This window comes from Ranitomeya imitator, chromosome 7 (assembly GCF_032444005.1).
Source record: "Ranitomeya imitator isolate aRanImi1 chromosome 7, aRanImi1.pri, whole genome shotgun sequence".
Taxonomy (NCBI): domain Eukaryota; kingdom Metazoa; phylum Chordata; class Amphibia; order Anura; family Dendrobatidae; genus Ranitomeya; species Ranitomeya imitator.
Genome location: NC_091288.1, coordinates 133,480,269 through 133,500,483, shown reverse-complemented (window position 1 = coordinate 133,500,483; position 20,215 = coordinate 133,480,269). Strand labels below are relative to the sequence as shown.

Sequence of the window (20,215 nt, the reverse complement as noted above, 5' to 3'; positions counted from 1 at the left end):
TAAAATATTAATTTAGGCTAAATTTCTGTGAATTGATTTTGTTTTTCAACTGAGCTTCCCCAAACAGAAGCACACACATTTTAGCCTTTTTCTTCTCCATATTTCATGTTGCATTAAAAGAGGACAACTCTCTTGTATTTTAGGCTTCTTTCAGACATCATTGATGTGCTGTCAATTTTTTTTCAATTTATATAATATGGATTTATTATTCCTCCTTTGTCTTATTGGGGGACACAGGACCATGGATGTATGCTGCTGTCGCTAGGAGGCTGACACTATGTCAATACAAAAAAGATTAGCTCTTCCTCTGCAGTACACACCCGCACACTAGCTGTAGCCGAACCAGTTCTTGCTCAGTGTCCGTAGGAGGCACACGTGTCTGTTATTCAACCACAATTTTTTATTTCATTTTTTTATTCTATTATTTACTTTTTACCAATTGTTCGCAAGGATCATAGGGGCGACAGATACTTTCAGGGTTCCAATTTCCCCAACCAACAACAGGTGGGAACGTGGAGAGTCACCTCCACGTACCCCCTCCTGCCCCATCTATAGCCATGCCTGAGCTCTATTCTATGGGTGACGGGTGTCCCTTAAAGGCACCGCTCTCCCCGCACCATTAACAGATGGGAACATGGAGTGTCGCCTCCATGTACCCCCTTCTGAAGCCAGGCTTACAGTTGGACAACAGCCCTGTCCCATCCTAGGGGAGTGAACCCCTAGGGTGTACAGAGACATCTATGACGTCCAAGCGGCCCCCACTGCATTACCAGTAATAGAACAGCGGTGATGGAAGGAGGCGCAGTTTCTCCCCACATCCCTAACAAGGGGATCGTGGATGAAGGGTCCCTGCACCGTCCAATCTGCGGCACCTGACCTGCAGGCAGAGCGGTTAGGCTCTGTGATTCCTCAGTGATCCTCCAGATCTCCGTTTGGTAAGTGCCGTGATCGGGTTTGGCAGGGGGGCTCCTGATGGAGCGCACCTGATGGTGCTGCGCTCCTCAGGCCAAGTACTTTCTGGTCGGTGCCGGAAATTTACTCCCCGGCCTTTACTAGGCTGCAAGCCCCACCCACTCACCCACACGCATTCTGCCGACTTCGCCCACTCTTTTGGTACTTCTTTTCAGCGCATACTTCTCTTCCTGTTCCCATCCGCTATTACTGTGTTCCGAACGTTCCGCTGCACTGCAGACTCCTCCAGCAATCCTAAATCTTAAATGCTGTGCAGCAACACAGCCGGGTTTCCAGCAAAAATAGGACCATTTTGGTCACACCGGACCTTGAGTAAGTGCTAGGCTGTGACTCTTTAGCTTTCCCTGCAGTATATCCCTCGGCATTACTCTTCACTCACTGGGGCACGTAGCAGAGTCAGGACATACTGGGATACACCATGTCATTTTCTAAGGCATCCAAGAAGGCTACCAAAACTCAGTATTAAACACAGTATTATTTGCCTCAAGTACCTCCTGTCAATATTCACTACCCTGGGGACAGAGTAATCCACTCTGCAAAGCTTGTGACCCCAAAAGCTCTCAGGAGCCCCCCCACCGCTACCGAACCCAGTGTACCTAGTCAACCAGCAACAGGTGGGAACATGGAGTTCCCACATGTTGGGTTCCTGTTCCCACCACCAGAGTTCACCTGTTCCCACCCTTCGCAGTCCATGGCCTCACTGGCTAAAGTGATTGAGTCCCTCCAGGAACCCTCCACGGTTCAGGGCATCCATCTGCCTGTTTTACAAGATTCCTTTATTACACGAGAACCGTCGGCCTGAAGGGGCCATACTCGGTCACAAAATATACAGACAGCTAGAAAACAGACCCCTACTACCTCTCCTGGACCCTTTCGTGCCTCGGCATCCATAAACTCCGTCTCTCTCTCCCTCTCACCAGGGGTTTGCAGCGACCAGAACTTTGACTATGAGTCTCAAAAGTCTCTCGACCTGGACTCGCCTGAATATCAGGTGACAGTGGATAATTTCATTGAGGCCATCAACCAAACCCTTAAGGTGGACGATGACTCTAGTTCTGCCCCGGATCATGCAGTGTCCTTTAAGAGGACTGAACGTTCACATAGGGTGTTTGCCAATCATTCCAAGTTTCAGGACATACTTCAGAGGCATAGGGAGTTGCCAGACAAACGCATCACATGACTGAAGCTTCTAGAGGCAAGATATCCCTTTTCATCGGATCTACGGAAATTGTGGGTGGATTCCCCTCAAGTTTATCCACCCGTGTACCATCTGGCCTCCAAAACTCTCCTGTCCTTACCAGATTTGTCCTCAATCAAATATCCATGGACCGTCAGAATCTTGCTTGCTCAGAGTTTGAAGCCTTTGGCTCTGCTCTTTCTCCCTCTTTTGCTGCGACATGGGTCGCTAAAGCAATGGTTTCCTCAGCGGATTCCCTAGCCAAAACCATTCAGGATAGTAATCTCTCCAGGAAACAGTGGATCTGGCCAATCAGATTTCCCTGGCTGGTGATTATTTGCTGCACTCTTCCTTAGATGCTGCCAATTATGCAGCATTGGCAGCATCAAACGCCATCACCATCAGAAGGGCTCTATGGCTTAGGGAATGGCGAGCTGACTCTGCGTCCAAAAAGTCCCTTACCTCTTTGCCTTATCAGAGCGGTCATTTATTTGGAGAGAAGCTAAACCAGCTTATCTCTGATGCTACAGGTGGAAAAGTAAATTCCTCCCTCAGCTAAAGACCAGTTGACCCTTTCGCCATCAACAACAAACTCTATTCTGGTCCTTTAACATCAACCTTGGCTGGTCCACTACGACCGCCTCTTCCGGATCGGGGCACTCACCACGTAAGGACAGGTTCCCAAGTTTCGTATAAGCCCATCCTTTCCTGGAAAATCTGACCAAGACAGTCCAGAACTAAGGGATTTAGGTCCCATAGATTCTCGGCCCAATGACCAGTCACATCAGCAGGGTAGGCGGACGCATACTCCTGTTTCATCAGGCCTGGCTCTCTCTAGTTCACAATGAATGGGTCAGGGATCTGGTGTCTTCTGGATACAGAATAGAATTTTCTTCTTGTTCCCCAGCAAGATTCTGCCCATCTCATCCCCCCAAAACAGAGGCCCGGGCATCGTCCTTTTAATGAGCCATCGACTCGCTACCCAAGACGGGGTCATTATTCCGGTCCCAGAAAACGAGAGGTCCAAATGGTTCTACTTGAACCTATTCGTTGTCCCGAAGAAGGATGGAACGGTGTGGCCCTTTCTGGAACTGAAACTTATAAACAAGTTCGTCAAGGTCCGGCACTTCAGGATGGAGTCTCTCCATTCGGTCATCTCCTCTATGGAGAAGGGGGAGTATCTCATGTCCGTCGACATTCGGGATGCGTACCTCCATATTCCAATCTTTCCCCCTCACCAGAAGTTCCTGCGCTTCACGGTTTGCGAAGAGCATTTCCAGTTAACAGCCTTGCCCTTCGGACTTGCCACCGCTCCCAGAATGTTCATGAAGGTCATGGCGGCAGTCATCGCCATTCTGCACTCTCAGGGCATGGTGGTTTTGCCATACGTAAACGACCTTCTAACCAAGGCATCGTCTATCCAGTCCTGCATGGAGTCTGTACTTATCACTCTAGATACTCTTTTTTTGCCTGAGCTGGCTAATAAATCTAAACAAATCATCTCCCATTCCAGCTCAGCACATACTTTTATCACTGTGGGAGTTGTGACACTCACTGATGCAATCTCCCGGGAAGACAGGACCCGGAGAGAGCCACAAGCTCCCTGTAACGTGCGGCAAGCTAGACTGGAGAGAGATTGCTACAGGCCTGACAGGACCTGAATCACCTGACTGCTGGGGGGCGTGGCCTAATCTCCAGGGAGCTAGGAGCTGAAGGAAAGCTGCTAGAAAGGTAACTAAAAGACAGAGCTACCAAGGGGCACAGACAGAGACCTAAACCAGATCAGGCCAGGGTCACAGCATGGGATAGCATGACCGTTCGAAGGGACTAGACAGAAAGGATAGTAAGGGCCAAGCAGAGGTATCCAACAAACAGTATCCAGAAAACAGACCGAGTCAAAAACCAAGGAATCAGGCAAACCAGCACACAGCACAAAACACAGGGGTCAACACACTTGGTCAAGGGCGGGAGTATCACTGACAAAGGAAACTCCAAGACGGAGGCTATAAAAAGTTGACCCAGGATCAGTGTGAGGCTACAGGAATTAACCCTAGAAGAACTGACCCAGACAAACCATGACATCCTTTTTAGGAATGCTCCGGGACACCTCCTGAGGGTTGATAATTCTGCCTTGAGACAAGGTCTTAGCTCTGCAACAGGGAGCCTGGGCACTTTGTCACCCATTCCCACTCTCCATCCGTTTCAGCATGAGGGTCCTGGGGAGAATGGTAGAAGTGATGGAAGCTGTTCCCCTCGCTCAGCTACACCTCCACCCTCTGCAGCATGCGCCTTTGGCAGCTTGGGACAGGAATCAGTTCTCAGTCGACCGGCTGTGCCGTCTGTCCCCACTGGTCAGAAAAGCGATCAGGTGGTGGACGGCATTATGCGTGATAATATAGGTGAATCTAATGAAAATGTAGAGTCCCTGTGGGTGGAGATAAGGGGAGGGGGAAAAATAATAAATTACTGATAGAGGTTTGTAAGTCTCCAAAAATAATGGAAGCAACAGAGAATATCCTTGTAAAGCAAATAGATGGGGCTGCGGCTCAAGGAGAAGTCATTGTTATGGGGGACTTCAACTACCCTGAAATAGATTGGGGAACAGAAACCTGCAGTTCCAGCAAAGGCAATCGGTTTTTGATAACTGAGATACAATTACCTTTCACAACTGGTTCAGGACTCAACAAAAAGGGGGGAACTGCTAGACCTAATATTAACCAACAGGCCAGACCGCATATCAAATATAAGGGTTGAGGGTCACTTGGGGAATAGTGATCACAAAATAATAAGTTTTCATGTATCCTTTAATACGATGTGTAGCAGAGGGGTTTCAAGGACACTAAACTTCAGGAGGGCAAATTTCCAATGGATGAGAGATGATCTTGGTGCAATTAACTGGGACGATATCCTGACACATAAAAATACACAAAGAAAATGGGAGACGTTTATTAGAATCCTGTATAGGACCTGTGCACAGTATATGCCGTATGGGAATAAACATACTAGAAATAGGTGGAAACCAATATGGCTAAATAGAGCTGTAAGGGCGCAATAAGTGACAAAAAGAAAGCATTTAGAGAATTAAAGGAAGTAGGTAGTGATGAGGCATTAAATACAGAAAATTAAATAAATTCAGTAAAAAGCAAATCAAGGCAGCAAAAATTACGACAGAGAGACTCATTGCCAGAGAGAGTAAAAATAATCCCCAAATATTCTTTAACTATGTAAATAGTAACAAACTAAAAAATGATAGTGTTGGCCCCCTTAAAAATAGTCTGGGTGATATGGTGGATGAGGAAAAAGCCAATATGCTAAATGACTTTTTTTCATCATTATTTACACAAGAAAATCCAATGGCTGACAATATGATCAGTGATAACAAAAATTCCCCATTAAATGTCACCTGCTTAACCCAGCAGGAAGCACGGCGGCGTCTAAAAATCACTAAAATTGACAAATCTCCGGGCCCGGATGGGATACACCCCCGAGTACTGCAGGAATTAAGTACAGTCATTGATAGACCATTATTTTTAATCTTTAAAGACTCCATAATAACAGGGTCTGTACCACAGGACTGGCGTATAGCAAATGTGGTGCCAATATTCAAAAAGGGGAAAACAACTGAACTCGGAAATTATAGGCCAGTAAGCTTAACCTCTACTGTGGGTAAAATCCTGGAGAGCATTCTAAGAGATGATAGGCTGGAGTATCTGACAAGGAATAACCTTATGACCCAATATCAGCATGGGTTTACTAGGGACCGTTCCTGTCAAACTAATCTGATCAATTTCTATGAAGAGGTAAGTTCTGGACTGGACCAAAGGAACCCAGTGGACGTAGTGTATATGGACTTATCAAAAGCTTTTGATACGGTGCCACGCAAAATGTTGATACATAAAATGAGAATAATGGGGATAGGGGAAAATATGTGTAAGTGGGTTAAGATCTGGCTCAGGGATAAGAAATAAAGGGTGGTTATTAATGGAGCACACTCGGACTGGGTAGCGGTTAGCAGTGGGGTACCACAGGGGTCAGTATTGGGCCCTCTTCTTTTTAACATATTTATCAATGATCTTGTAGGGGGCATTCAGAGCAGAATTTCAATATTTGCAGATGACACTAAACTCTGCATTGTAATCAATACAGAGGAGGACAATTTTATATTACAGGATGATTTATGTAATCTAGAAGCTGGGGCTGATAAATGGCAAATTAGCTTTAATGAGGATAAATGTAAGGTCATGCACCTGGGTAGAAGTAATAAGATGTATAACTATGTGCTTAATTCTAAAACTCTGGGCAAAACCGTCAATGAAAAAGACCTGGGTGTATGGTTGGATGACAATCTCACATTTAGTAGCCAGTGTCAGGCAGCTGCTACAAAGGCAAATAAAATAATGGGATGCATTGAAAGAGGCATAGATGCTCATGAGGAGAACATAATTTTACCTCTATACAAGTCACTAGTTCGACCACACTTAGAATACTGTGTACAGTTCTGGTCTCCGGTGTATAAGAAAGACATAGCTGAACTAGAGCGGGTGCAGAGAAGAGCAACCAAGGTTATTAGAGGACTGGGGGGTCTGCAATGCCAAGATAGGTTATTACACTTGGGGCTATTTAGTTTGGAAAAACGAAGGCTAAGGGGTGATCTTATTTTAATGTATAAATATATGAGGGGAGAGTTCAAAGATTTTTCTGATGATCTTTTTAATCATAGACCTGAGACAGGGGCAAGGGGGCATCCTCTAAGTCTGGAGGAAAGAAGGTTTAAGCATAATAACAGCTGCAGATTCTTTACTGAAAGAGCAGTGAGACTATGGAACTCTCTGCCGTATGATGTTGTAATGAGTGATTCATTACTTAAATTTAAGAGAGAACTGGATGCCTTTCTTGAAAAGTGTAATGTTACAGGGTATATATACTAGATTCTTTGATAGGGCGTTGATCCAGGGAACTAGTCTGATTGCCGTATGTGGAGTTGAGAAGGAATTTTTTTCCCCAATGTGGAGCTTACTCTTTGCTACATGGGTTTTTTTGCATTCCTCTGGATCAACATGTTAGGGCATGTTAGGTTAGGGTATGGGTTGAACTAGATGAACTTAAAGTCTTCCTTCAACCTTAATAACTATGTTACTATCACATAGATGAAAAACAATATATTTTTTGTGTATGCAAACAGGTGTTGATGTGTGAATAAGGCCTCGGTTAATACTTGCATTTCAATTAATGATGCAGAGGCATCTTTTATTTAAAATTAATCTTTAATTCCTGCTGGAAATACAGAAATTAAAGGATTCTTCTTTATATATTCTCAATCTGTTGACTTTCACCCCTTTCCGACATTGGGCGTAATAGTACACCCATGCCGGACCCCCCTGTTTGGTATGGGCTATGAGCCCACATATGACATTTGATCAATACAGCTGACATGTATTCGCAACACCTGCAGGTGGAATCACGATCCATCCATTGCTATTAACTAGTTAAATGCTGCTGTCAATCATTTAACTCGAGTAAGCTAATCCAGCCCATCAGTGACCCCACATGATCGTGGGTCACTGACTGGTCGGCATGACAACCAGAGGTCTGCAGCAGACCTTTATGGTTGTCATTGCCAGATTGCTAAGAGTCTTACCCCGTGGTCGGCGCTCATAGCAAATGTGCATTTCTGCTACCCACAGGCGATCTGATCATCACCAGTGATCATCGCCAGTGACTGGAGCATCACGAGGAGCGGGAAAGGCTGCCGCGGACGCCGGAAGGTGAGAATATAATGATTTTTTTTAATTATTATTTTTAGCATTATATGTTTTTACTATTGATGCTGCATAGGCACACAGGGTTAATGGCAGCGTTATCGGACTGCTTTACACAGCATTATGCCGCAGTGTAACGCAGTCTGTTTAACAGACTGCTAAAACGCTATGTGGGCGCTGACTGGATGGGAGTATGGAGGGGGCACTGACTGCAGGGGAGTAGGGAGGGTCCAATTCGTGGCCAGACTGTGCCTGTCGCTGATTAATCATGCCCAGCCAGCCGCGACCAATCAGCGACGCGGGATGTCCGTGACAGAGAGACGGACAGACAGACAAACAGTGGGGGTATTCTGATATGTGATTTGACATTCCCATATTATCTTGATATTTTTGAAATCTTTTGACAGTTTCACTATGGTTTTTAACACTATAATGAAAGCTTCCTATTTTGTTGTATTCAGAAATGTTTTAACTATATGCTCGTCTAAATTAATAAATAAACTAGTTTATGAAAAAAAATATAAAAAAAAAAAGTTTAAATCACCCACCTTTCACCCCATTCAAAATTTAAAAAAACAAAACAAATATACACATGTTTGGTATTGCCATGTTCAGAATCACACGACCTATCAATGAAAAAAAGATATAACCCGATCGTTAAATGACATAATGAGAAAAAAAATCAAAACGCCAGAATTACGTTTTTTGGCCACCGCTACATTGCATTAAAATGCAATAATGGATGATCAAAAAATCAGATCTACACCAAAGTTGTATCATTAAAACCGTGAGCTCGGTGCACAATAAATAAGCCCTCCGCCAACCTAAGATCACAAAAATTGGAGACTCTACCGGTGTGGGAGAATGGTGCCATTTTTTAAAACAAATTTTGAATTTTTTTTCCACCACTTAAATGAAAAAGAATATAAACATGTTTGGTGTCTATGAACCTGGAGAATCATAATGGCAGGTCAGTTTTAGCATTTAGTGAACATAGTAAAAAAAAGAAAAAACAAACTGGAATTGCACTTTTTTTTGCAATTTCACTACACTTGGAATTTTTTTCCTGGTTTCCAGTTTAAAATATGGTAAAACTAATGGGAGGCGTTCAAAAGCAAGACTTGTTCTGCAAAAAATAAGCCCTCACATAGCCATGTTGTTCGAAAAATAACAAAGTTATGGCTCTGGGAAGAAGGGGAGAAAAAAAAATAAAACTCAAAAACTGAAATACCCCTGGTCGTTAAGGGTTTAAAAAGGAAAATGTTAACACTATGCTCTTCAATTATACAGTTGCAGAAGAAATACGAATATAATGGGACCACACCAGTTATAAACAAAATAGGAAAAGTATACACTAAAACAGACATTCCCAGATTATTGACATGTTCACTTTTAAAAACAAAGTCTCATAGGTGATCTTTTTTGTTTTTTTCATTTCACATCTGTATTAGAGGTTGTAATAACCATTTTTTAAATTTATATATACAGGCTACAGTTTAGAATTTGGTTCATCGTTGGATGTTGCAGCCAAACCATACAAGGTTGACCCTGTTGTCAACATCTGTCGATTCTTTCTAAGGTAATTGTCTTTTCTTTATCAACTATATTATGTCAATAAATATTTGAGCAAAATGAACATACAGTACAGACCAAAAGTTTGGACACACCTTCTCATTTAAAGATTTTTCTGTATTTTCATGACTATGAAAATTATAAATTCACACTGAAGGCATTAAAACTATGAAATAACACATGTGGAATTATATATTTAACAAAAAAGTGTGAAATAACTAAAAATATGTCTTATATTCTAGGTTCTTCAAAGTAGCCACCTTTTGCTTTGATGACTGCTTTGCACACTCTTGGCATTCCCTTGAATACTACGTGTCTGTGCTATATACTACATGACTGGGCAATATACTACGTGGCTGGGCAATATACTACGTGGCTGGGCAATATTCTATGTGGCTGGGCAATATACTGCGTGGCTGGGCAATATACTACATGGCTGGGCAATATACTACGTGGCTTGGCAATATACTACGTGGACATGCATATTCTAGAATACCCGATGTGTTAGAATCGGGCCACCATCTAGTCTATATCTATATATATAATTGTCTAAGGGTTTTTCTGTCTGTCCTGGAAATCCAATCCCGTGTCTCTGATTGGTCGAGGCATGGCGGCCTCAACCAATCAGCGACGGGCACAGCATGGCGATGATGATGTCTGTTGTGAATTCTGTTGTCGGGCTCCCTCCTGTGGTCTTGAATGGTACTTCGGCTGGTTCTGTCCATGGACTTTCTCTGGTGGCTGTGGGTGTTTCTGAGTTTCCTTCCACAGGTGACGAGGTTAATTCGTTAGCTGGCTGCTCTATTTAACTCCACCTAGATCATTGCTCCACACCACCTGTCAATGTTCCAGTATTGGTCTAGTTCACTCCTGGATCGTTCTTGTGACCTGTCTTCCCAGCAGAATCTAAGTGACTGCTTATTTTTCTCTGGTTTGCTATTTTTCTGTCCAGCTTGCTATTTTGATTGTTATCTTGCTTGCTGGAAGATCTGGGACGCAGAGGGAGCGCCTCCGCACCGTGAGTCGGTGCGGAGGGTCTTTTTGCGCCCTCTGCATTATCTTTTTGTAGGTTTTTGTGCTGACCGCAAAGCTACCTTTCCTATCCTCCGTCTGTTCAGTAAGTCGGGCCTCACTTTGCTTAATCTATTTCATCTCTGTGTTTGTATTTTCATCTTTACTCACAGTCATTATATGTGGGGGGCTGCCTTTTCCTTTGGGGAATTTCTCTGAGGCAAGGTAGGCTTTATTTTTCTATCTTCAGGGCTAGCTAGTTCCTTAGGCTGTGCCGAGTTGCATAGGGAGCGTTAGGCGCAATCCACGGCTATTTCTAGTGTGGTTGATTGGATTAGGGATTGCGGTCAGCAGAGTTCCCACGTCCCAGAGCTCGTCCTATATTATCATTAACTATCTGGTCATTCCGTGTGCTCTTAACCACCAGGTCCATTATTGTCCTGACCACCAGGTCATAACAGATGTCATAAAGGTTGCCTCGACCAATCAGCGACGGGCACAGTCTGCCGCGAATTCGCCTCGACCAATCAGCGACGGGCACAGTATCGACGTAGATGTCATAATGGTTGCCATGGCGACTATGATGTCATAAAGGTTGCCTCGACCAATCAGCGACGGGCACAGTCTGCTGCGAATTCTGGAATCATCATTGTCCATATACTATGGGGACATGCATATTCTAGAATACCCGATGCGTTAGAATCGGGCCACAATCTAGTCTATATATATAATTGCCTAAGGGTTTTTCCGTCTGTCTGTCCTGGAAATCCCGCGTCTCTGGTCGAGGCCGCCATGCCTCGACCAATCAGCGACCGGCACAGCGACGATAATGTCAGAAAGGACGTAGACATCCCACGTTTCTGATTCAGCGACGGGCACAGTATCGACGTAGATGTCATAATGGTTGCCGTGGCGACGATGATGTCATAAAGGTTGCCTCGACCACTCAGCGACGGGCACAGTCTGCCACGAATTCTGGAATCATCATTGTCCATATACTACGGGGACATGCATATTCTAGAATACCCGATGCGTTAGAATCGGGCCACAATCTAGTATATATATAATTGTCTAAGGGGTACTTCCGTCTTTCTGTCTGCAACTTCCGTCACGGAAATTCCGCGTCACTGATTGGTCTCGCCAGCTGCATGTCCTGGCTGCCGCGACCTATCAGCGGGCGACGGCCACAGTCCAGCCGAGAATTAGTCCCCCCCTACTCCCGTCCAGTCAGTGCCCGCCGCCTGCTCCATACTCCCGTCCAGTCAGCGCTCACACAGAGTTAATGACAGCTTTAACGGACCGTGTTATTCCACGGGTAACGCACTCCATTAACGCCGCTATTAACCCTGTGTGACCAACTTTTTACTATTGATGCTGCCTATGCAGCATCAATAGTAAAAAGATCTAATGTTAAAAATAATAAAAAAACAAAAAACTTGCTATTCTCACCTTCCGTCGTCCGCTGAGCCGCCACGCCTGCCGACAGCTTCCGTTCCCAGAGATGCATTTCGAAATTACCCAGAAGACTTGGCAGTCTTGCGAGACCTCTACGTCATCTGGGTAATTTCACAATGCCTCCTGGGAACGGAAGCTGGCGGCAGCCGCGCACGCATGGGCACAGCTTCGCTGGACCTTGGCGGGTGAGTATATAACTATTTTTTATTTAAATTATTTTTTGTTAACAGGGATATGGTGCCCACACTGCTGTATACTACGTGGGCTGTGTTATATACTGCGTGGGCTGCGTTATATACTATGTGGGCAATGTTATATACTGCGTGTGCGATTTTATATTCTACGTGGGCTTTGCTATATACTGGAACATTGACAGGTGGCATGGAGCAATGATCTAAGTGGAGTTAAATAGAGCAGCCAGCTAACGAATTAACCTCGTCACCTGTGAAAGGAAACTCAGAAGCCGCAGCCCCACTCACCACCACCAGAGGAAGCCCATGGAAGCCCATGGACAGAACCAGCCGAAGTACCATTCATGACCACAGGAGGGAGCTTGACAACAGAATTCACAACAGCGTGGGCTGTGTTATTTACTGTTTGGGCTTTGTTATATACTGCGTGGCCACTGTTACATACTGTGTGGCCTGCATTAATGCATCGGGTATTCAAGAATATGTTGTGGCCTGTGCTATATACTATGTGGCTGCTATATACATACATACATATTCTAGAATACCCGATGCGTTAGAATCGGGCCACCATCTAGTACAGTTTAATGACCTCACATGATGCTCCATGTTGTATAATGGCCCCACATGATGCTCTATACTGTATAATAGCCCCACATGATGCTCCATATTTTGTAATGGCCACACATGATGCTCCATATTGTATAATGGCCACACATAGTGTTCCATTCTGTATATTCCCATAGGTCCGCCACCACTGGTCTCTATGCTAAACCCCTTAATATATTGCTAATCTTTGTATTTCAGTGGTGCCCATTCAAATGTCTGCAAATTAACATATTTAATATATGTTAACCTTTAACAATAGAAGCCATGTTGCAAACTTCTACATGAAATAGCCTGACATCGGCATTATATTAATTAGTCCTTAGTAACCCTTTCCTAACATTCGCTGTACTTATACTGCTCTGCAGGAGCTGCATTTCCGTAAAGAGAAGTATATGTACGGCGCTGCGACAATTGAGTGCAGATGTCAGCTGTATGTAAGAGCTGACATCCTGCAGCAACGCCCACGAGCAGTGCTAGCTCTTATCACAGACATTTAATCCCTCTGATGCCACTGTCAGTAGCGACATTGAGGCTCATCACAGAGCAAGTGAGCACCCTCTCTGCTTCCAACAGAACAACGCGATACGATTGCGTTGTTCCAATGGTGACCTTGGGCCACAAGATGGCTGCATGGTCCTTCAGTATCCTGCATGAAAGTTGGCTTCTGAGCGCCTGCTAAGAGATTAGCGATCTGTAACTGTACAGTGATGTCTCATCATGGGACAATGTAAAAAAGTTTTTTAACTCTTCTGACATCTGACATACTATCCTGTCCATGTGCCCTGGGCCCATCTGACCATGGACATGATAGTAAGTTGTAGCTGAACGGCTGTGCACACGGGTGGTGTGCGGCCGATCGGGGACGGGTGTTTGCTGTTTCTCACAGCTGACACCCGGCACTTTAACCCCCGAAACACTGTGATCATAGATCGTGGTCAATCGGTGGTCCCGATCGCTTCCATGGAGACCCAATGTCCTCATGACGACATCCAGGTCTTCAGAGCTGAGAGACTTCCTGTCATGCACAGTGCATGTTAGGAAATCTCTGAAGTAAGTGCATAGAAGCAGCAGCGCTGTCAGCTTCTATAGCATGCAGATCTGCATGCTATACAGTCATCGCCAAATGTATTGACACCCCTGCAATTCTGTCAAATAACTCATTTTCTTCCTGAAAATGATTGCAAGCACAAATTATTTGGTATTATTATCTTCATTTAATTTGTCTTAAATGAAAAAGCACAAAAGAGAATGAAGCAAAAAGCAAAACATTGATCATTTCACATAAAACTCCCAAAATGGGCCAGACAAAAGTATTGGCACCCTCAGCCGAATACTTGGTTGCACAACCTTTAGCCAAAATAACTGCGACCAACCGCTTCCGGTAACCATCAATGAGTTTCTTACAATGCTCTGCTGGAATTTTAGACCATTCTTCTCTGGCAAACTGCTCCAGGTCCCTGATATTTGAAGGGTGCCTTCTCCAAACTGCCATTTTTAGATCTCTCCACAGGTGTTCTATGGGATTCCGGTGTGCACTCATTGCTGGCCACCTTAGAAGTCTCCAGTGCTTTCTCTCAAACCATTTTCTAGTGCTTTTTGAAGTGTGTTTTGGGTCATTGTCCTGCTGGAAGGCCCATAACCTCTGAGGGAGACCCAGCTTTCTCACATTGAGCCCTGCATTATGCTGAAACATTTGTTGGTAGTCTTCAGACTTCATAATGCCATGCACACGGTCAAGCAGTCCAGTGCCAGAGGCAGCAAAGCAACCCCAAAACATCAGGGAACCTCCGCCATGTTTGACTGTAGGGACTGTGTTCTTTTCTTTGAATGCCTCTTTTTTTCTCCTGTAAACTCTATGTTGATGCCTTTGTTCAAAAATCTCTACTTTTGTCTCATTTGACCAGAGAACATTCTTCCAAAACGTTTTAGGCTTTTTCAGGTAAGTTTTGGCAAACTCCAGCCTGGCTTTTCTATGTCTCTGGATAAGAAGTGGGGTCTTCTTGGGTCTCCTACCATACAGTCCCTTTTCATTCAGACGCCGACGGATAGTATGGGTTGACACTGTTGTACCCTCGGACTGCAGGGCAGCTTGAACTTGTTTAGATGTTAGTCGAGGTTCTTTATCCAACATCCTCACAATCTTGCATTGAAATCTCTTGTCAATTTTTCTTTTCCGTCCACATCTAGGGAGGTTAGCCACAGTGACATGGGTTGTAAACTTCTTGATGACACTGCGCACGGTAGACACAGGAACATTCAGGTCTTTGGAGATGGACCTATAGCCTTGAGGTTGCTCATGCTTCCTCACAATTTGGTTTCTCAAGTCATCAGACAGTTCTTTGGTCTTCTTTCTTTTCTCCATGCTCAATATGGTACACACAAGGACACAGGACAGAGGTTGAGTCAACCTTAATCCATGTCAACTGGCTGCAAGTGTGATTTAGTTATTGCCAACACCAGTTAGGTGCGACGGGTAACTTACAGGTGCTGCTAATTACACAAATTAGTGAAGCATCACATGATTTTTCGAACGGTGCCAATACTTTTGTCCACCCCCTTTTTTATGTTTGATGTGAAATTATATCCAATTTGGCTTTAGGACAATTCTTTTTGTGTTTTTTCATTTAAGACAAATTAAATGAAGATAATAATACTAAATAATTTGTGTTTGCAATCATTTTCAGGAAGAAACTGAGTATTATCTGACAGAATTCCAGGGGTGTGAATACTTTTGGCCATGACTGTAGGTGTGATCAGCCTGCACAAAATGATTGTACCATAGTGGGACAAAGTGTAAAACTTAGAATGAATAAAAAAAATTAAAAATTGTAAAAATATTTGTGAAAATAATAAGAAAATCAATATTTATTCCATCAATCAATAAATATTTGAATTAAAAAAAAATCTAAACAATAAAAGTACACATATTTAGCACTGCCTCGTCCGTAACGACCTGACCTATAAAACTGCCCCACTCGTTAACCTCTTTTTCGTGAATACCATTAAAAAAAAAGGGCAGAAAAACAATGCTTTATCATCATACCGCCGAACAAAAAGTGGAATAATACGCGATCAAAAAGACGGATGTCAATAAACTTGGTACCACTGAAAACGTCATCTTGTCCTGCAAAAAACAAGCTGAATTCCTCCATCACCATAAAAAATAAAAAAGTTACAGCTCTCAGAATAAAGTGATGCAAGAATAATAGTTTTTTATATAAAATATTTTTATTGTCTAAAAGCGCCAACACATAAAAAAATACAACTGTGGTATCAATGTCATTGTTCTGACCTGAAGAATAAAACTGCTTTATCAATTTTACCACACACGGATCGGTATAAATGCTCCCCAAAAGAAATTCATGAATTGCTGGTTTTTGTTCATTCTGCCTCACAAAAATCGGAATAAAAAGCGATCAAAAAATGTCACGTGCCCGAAAATGTTAACAATAAAAACGTCAACTAGTCCCGCAAAAAAACAGACCTCACATGACTCTGTGGGCCAAAACATGGAAAAATTTTAAGCTCTCAAAATGTGGTGATGCAAAAACTATTTTTCATCTTTTAGTGTGTGACGGCTGCCAAACATAAAACCCTGCTATATATATTGTAAATCAAACCTCCCTTTATCACCCTCTTAGGTAGGGAAAAGTAATAAAATTAAAAAAAATGTATTTCCATTTTCCCATTAGTTTTAGGATTAGGGTTGGGGCTAAAGTTAGCATTACGGTTAGGTTTGGGGTTAAGGGTCTGTTGGGGTTAGGGTTGCAGTTAGAATTGGGGGGTTTCCACTGTTTAGGCACATCAGGGGCTCTCCAAATGCGACATGATGCCCGCAGACCATTCCATCACAGTCTGCATTCCAAAACGTTACTACTTCTCTTCCCGATGTGTGCCCATACAAGTGGTTTTCTTCCACATATGGGGTATCCGCAAACTCAGCACAAATTGGACAACAACTTTTGGGGTCCAATTTCTTGTGTTACCTTTGCGAAAATAAAAAATTAAAACTAAACTTAAAATACACTAACTAAAACATCATGTTTGTTGAAAAAATATGATTTTTTTATTTTAAAACCCGGGCGTTATAAACTTTAGTGAAATACCTGGGGGGATCAAAGTTCTCACGGCACATCTAGATAAGTTTCTTGGGGGGTCCAGTTTCCAAAATGGTGTTACTTTTGGCGGGTGTTTCCACTGCTTAGGCACATCAGGGGCTCTCCAAATGCGACATGGCTTCCGATCTCAATTCCAGCCAATTTTGCGTTGAAAAAGTCAAAAGCCGGATCCTTCCCTTCAGAGCTCTGTCATGCACCCAAACAGTGGTTCCCCCCACATATTGGGTATCAGTGTACTCGGGACAAATTGCACACTAACTTTTGGTGTCAAATTTCTCCTGTTTCCCTTGGGAAAATAAAAATTTGGATCTGAAGTAAATTTTTTGTGAAAAAAAGTTAATTGTTAATTTTTTTTAAACATTCCAAAAATTCCTGTGAAGCACCAGAAGGGTTAATAAACTGAATGTGGTTTTTTTCACCTTAAGGGGTGAAGTTTTTAAAATGTTTCACTTTTGGGTATTTACTATCATATAGACCCCTCAAAGTGACTTCAAATGTGATGTGGTCCCTAAAAAAAAAAAAAAAAAAAATGATTATGTAAAAATGAGAAATTGCTGGACAACTTTTAACCCTTAACTCCATAAAAAAAAATTGGTTCCAAAATTATGCTGATGTAAAGTAGACATGTGGGAAATGTTACTTATTAACCCCTTCATGACCCTAGCTTTTTTCGGTTTTGCATTTTCGTTTTTCGTTCCCCTCCTTCCCAGAGCATAACTTTTTTATTTTTCTGTCACTATGGCCACATGAGGGTTTATTTTTTGCAGAACAAGTTAGTTTTTTGAACATCATTGGTTTTAGCATGTCGTGTACTAGAAAACGGAAAAAGAATTCCAAGTGCGTTGAAATTGCAAAAAAAAGTTCAATCCCACACTTGTTTTTTGTTTGGCTTTTTTGCTAGGTTCACTAAATGCTAACTCTGACCTACTGTTATGATTCTCCAGGTCATTATGAGTTCATAGACACCAAACATGTCTAGGTTCTTCTTTATCTAAGTGGTAAAAAAAATTACAAATTTTGCTAAAAAAAAAAAAATTGCGACATTTTCCAATACACATAGCATCTCCATTTTTTGTGATCTTGGGTTGGGTGAGGTCTTATTTTTTGCATGCCGAGCTGGCAGTTTTATTGACACCATTTTGGTGCACATACGTTTTTTTTTATCGCCTGTTAAAAAAACTGTAAGCCTGGTGTTTCTAATTTTTTTCTCGCTATGCTGTTTAGTGATCAGGATATTATATTTATTAATCGGCAATTCTGAACGCGGCAATACCAAATATGTGTAGGTTTGATTTTATTTTGTTTTATTTTGAATGGGGCAAAAAGGGGGTGATTTAAACTTTCATATTTTTTCATTTTTTTCATATTTTTTAAAACATTATGTTACTTTTGCCATGCTTCAATAGCCTTCATAGGAGGCTAGAAGCTGGCACAACTTGATCGGCTCTGCTACATAGGAGCAATGCATAGATCGCTCCTATGTAGCTGAATTACTGCATTGCTATGAGCGCCGACCACAGCAAGCCAGCATCAACAACCATAGAGGTCTCAAGGAGACTTCTGATTGTCATGCCGACGCATCGCTGACCCCCGATCACATGACGGGCGTCAGTAATGTGCTCATTTCCGGCCCTATGGCCGGAAGTGGTAGTTAAATGCCGCTGTCAGCGTTTGACAGCGGCATTTAACTAGTTAATAGTGGCGGGTGAATCGCGATTCCACCTGCCGTTATTGCAGGCTCATGTCAGCTGTTAAAAATAGCTGACATGTTCCGGTTTTGATGCGAGCTCACCACCGATGCCCGCATCAAAGCAGGGGTTGTGACCTCGGGCGTACAAAACCGTCTGAGGTCAGAAAGGGGTTAAGTATAGTGTGTGCCATATCTGTGTGATTTAACCCCTTTTTTGACATCGGACATACTATCCCGTCGGTGGTCATACGGGCCCACCCCACCTCGACGGGATAGTATGTCATACGCGATCGCGGTCGGGTGTCAGCTGAATATCGCAGCTGACATCCGGCACTCTGTGCCAGGAGCGGTCACGGACTGTCCCCAGCACATTAACCCCTGGCACACTGCGATCAAACATGATCGCAGTGTTCCGGCGGTATAGGGAAGCATCGCGGAGGGAGGGGGCTCCCTGCAGGCTTCCCTGAGACCCCCGGAGCAACGCGATGTGATCGCGTTGCTGCGAGGGTCTCTTACCTTCTCCTCCCTTTAGCAGGCCCGGATCCAAAATGGCTGCTGCATCCGGGTCTTGCAGGGAGGTGGCTTCACTGCACCTGCTCAGAGCCTCCGGAAGTGCACGTCAGACATAACCTAGACATGTTAGGTGTCTATGAACTCGTAATGACCTGGAGAATCATAATGGCAGGTCAGTTTTAGCATTTGGTGAACCTAACAAAAAATCCAAACAAAAAACAAGTGTGAGATTGCACTTTTTTTGCAATTTTATCACACTTGGAATTTTTCTCCCGTTTTCTGTTACATGGCTTGGTAAAACCAATGGTATTGTTCAAAAGTACATCTTGTCCCGCACAAAAAAAAAGCCCTCACATGGCCATATTGACGGAAAAATAAAAAAGTTATGCCTCTGGGAAGGAGGGGAGCGAAAAACGAAAATGAAAAAGCGGAAAAAGCTCTGGGGGTGAAGGGGTTAAGGAGTGAAACATGACAAGAATTAGGAATAGGTAACGAGGTGGGCAACTTCAATTTGTAAGCTACATCATTAATTTGGCTAGAATTTTCAAAGGGGCCGATGTACCATGGACCTAGCTTCTGAGAGGGAATCTTGAGGCTAATGTAGCGAGAGGATATCCAGACCTTATCGCCTGGACGATACGGAGGAACATCTAAACGCCTCTTGTCAGCATACCTTTTCATTCTGCTGCTAGACCTGTCAAGTGCCTCCTGCCAGATTTTGGAAAATTCCAAGGACACGGAATCCGCTGCCGGTACACCCGAGGTGGGGAGAACAGGGAGAGGAATGCCGGGATGTTGCCCAAAAATAATAAAATAAAAAAAGGAGATTTAGATGAGGATTCACTAGTTTGATTATTATAAGTGAATTCTGCCCAGGGAAGAAGAGACACCCAGTCATCATGATGATCATTAGTAAAATGGTGAAGATAAGATGTGAGAATTTGATTAACACGCTCCACTTGACCGTTGGATTGGGGATGGTATGCAGAAGATAAATCCAACGATACCTTCATGATACCACAAAGAGCTCTCCAATAACGAGAGCTAAACTGAACCCCTCGGTCGGACACGATATGTTGAGGGAAGCCATGAAGTCGAAATACTTGATGAAGAAAGATCTTTGCTAGATCAGGAGCAGAAGGTAAACTGGG

At 43.3% G+C, this 20,215-nt stretch overlaps 1 protein-coding gene across 1 annotated transcript in view; it reads left to right on the top strand.

The window, feature by feature from the left end:
• The window catches only part of PGAP1 (post-GPI attachment to proteins inositol deacylase 1), a 1,319,879-nt gene that overhangs the window by 901,941 nt on the left and 397,723 nt on the right, over nucleotides 1-20,215 (top strand). Inside the window, exon 21 of the mRNA XM_069733825.1 lies at nucleotides 9,397-9,487. Within this exon, the coding sequence (XP_069589926.1) occupies nucleotides 9,397-9,487 (91 nt within the window). The remainder of the gene's footprint in view (nucleotides 1-9,396; nucleotides 9,488-20,215) is intronic.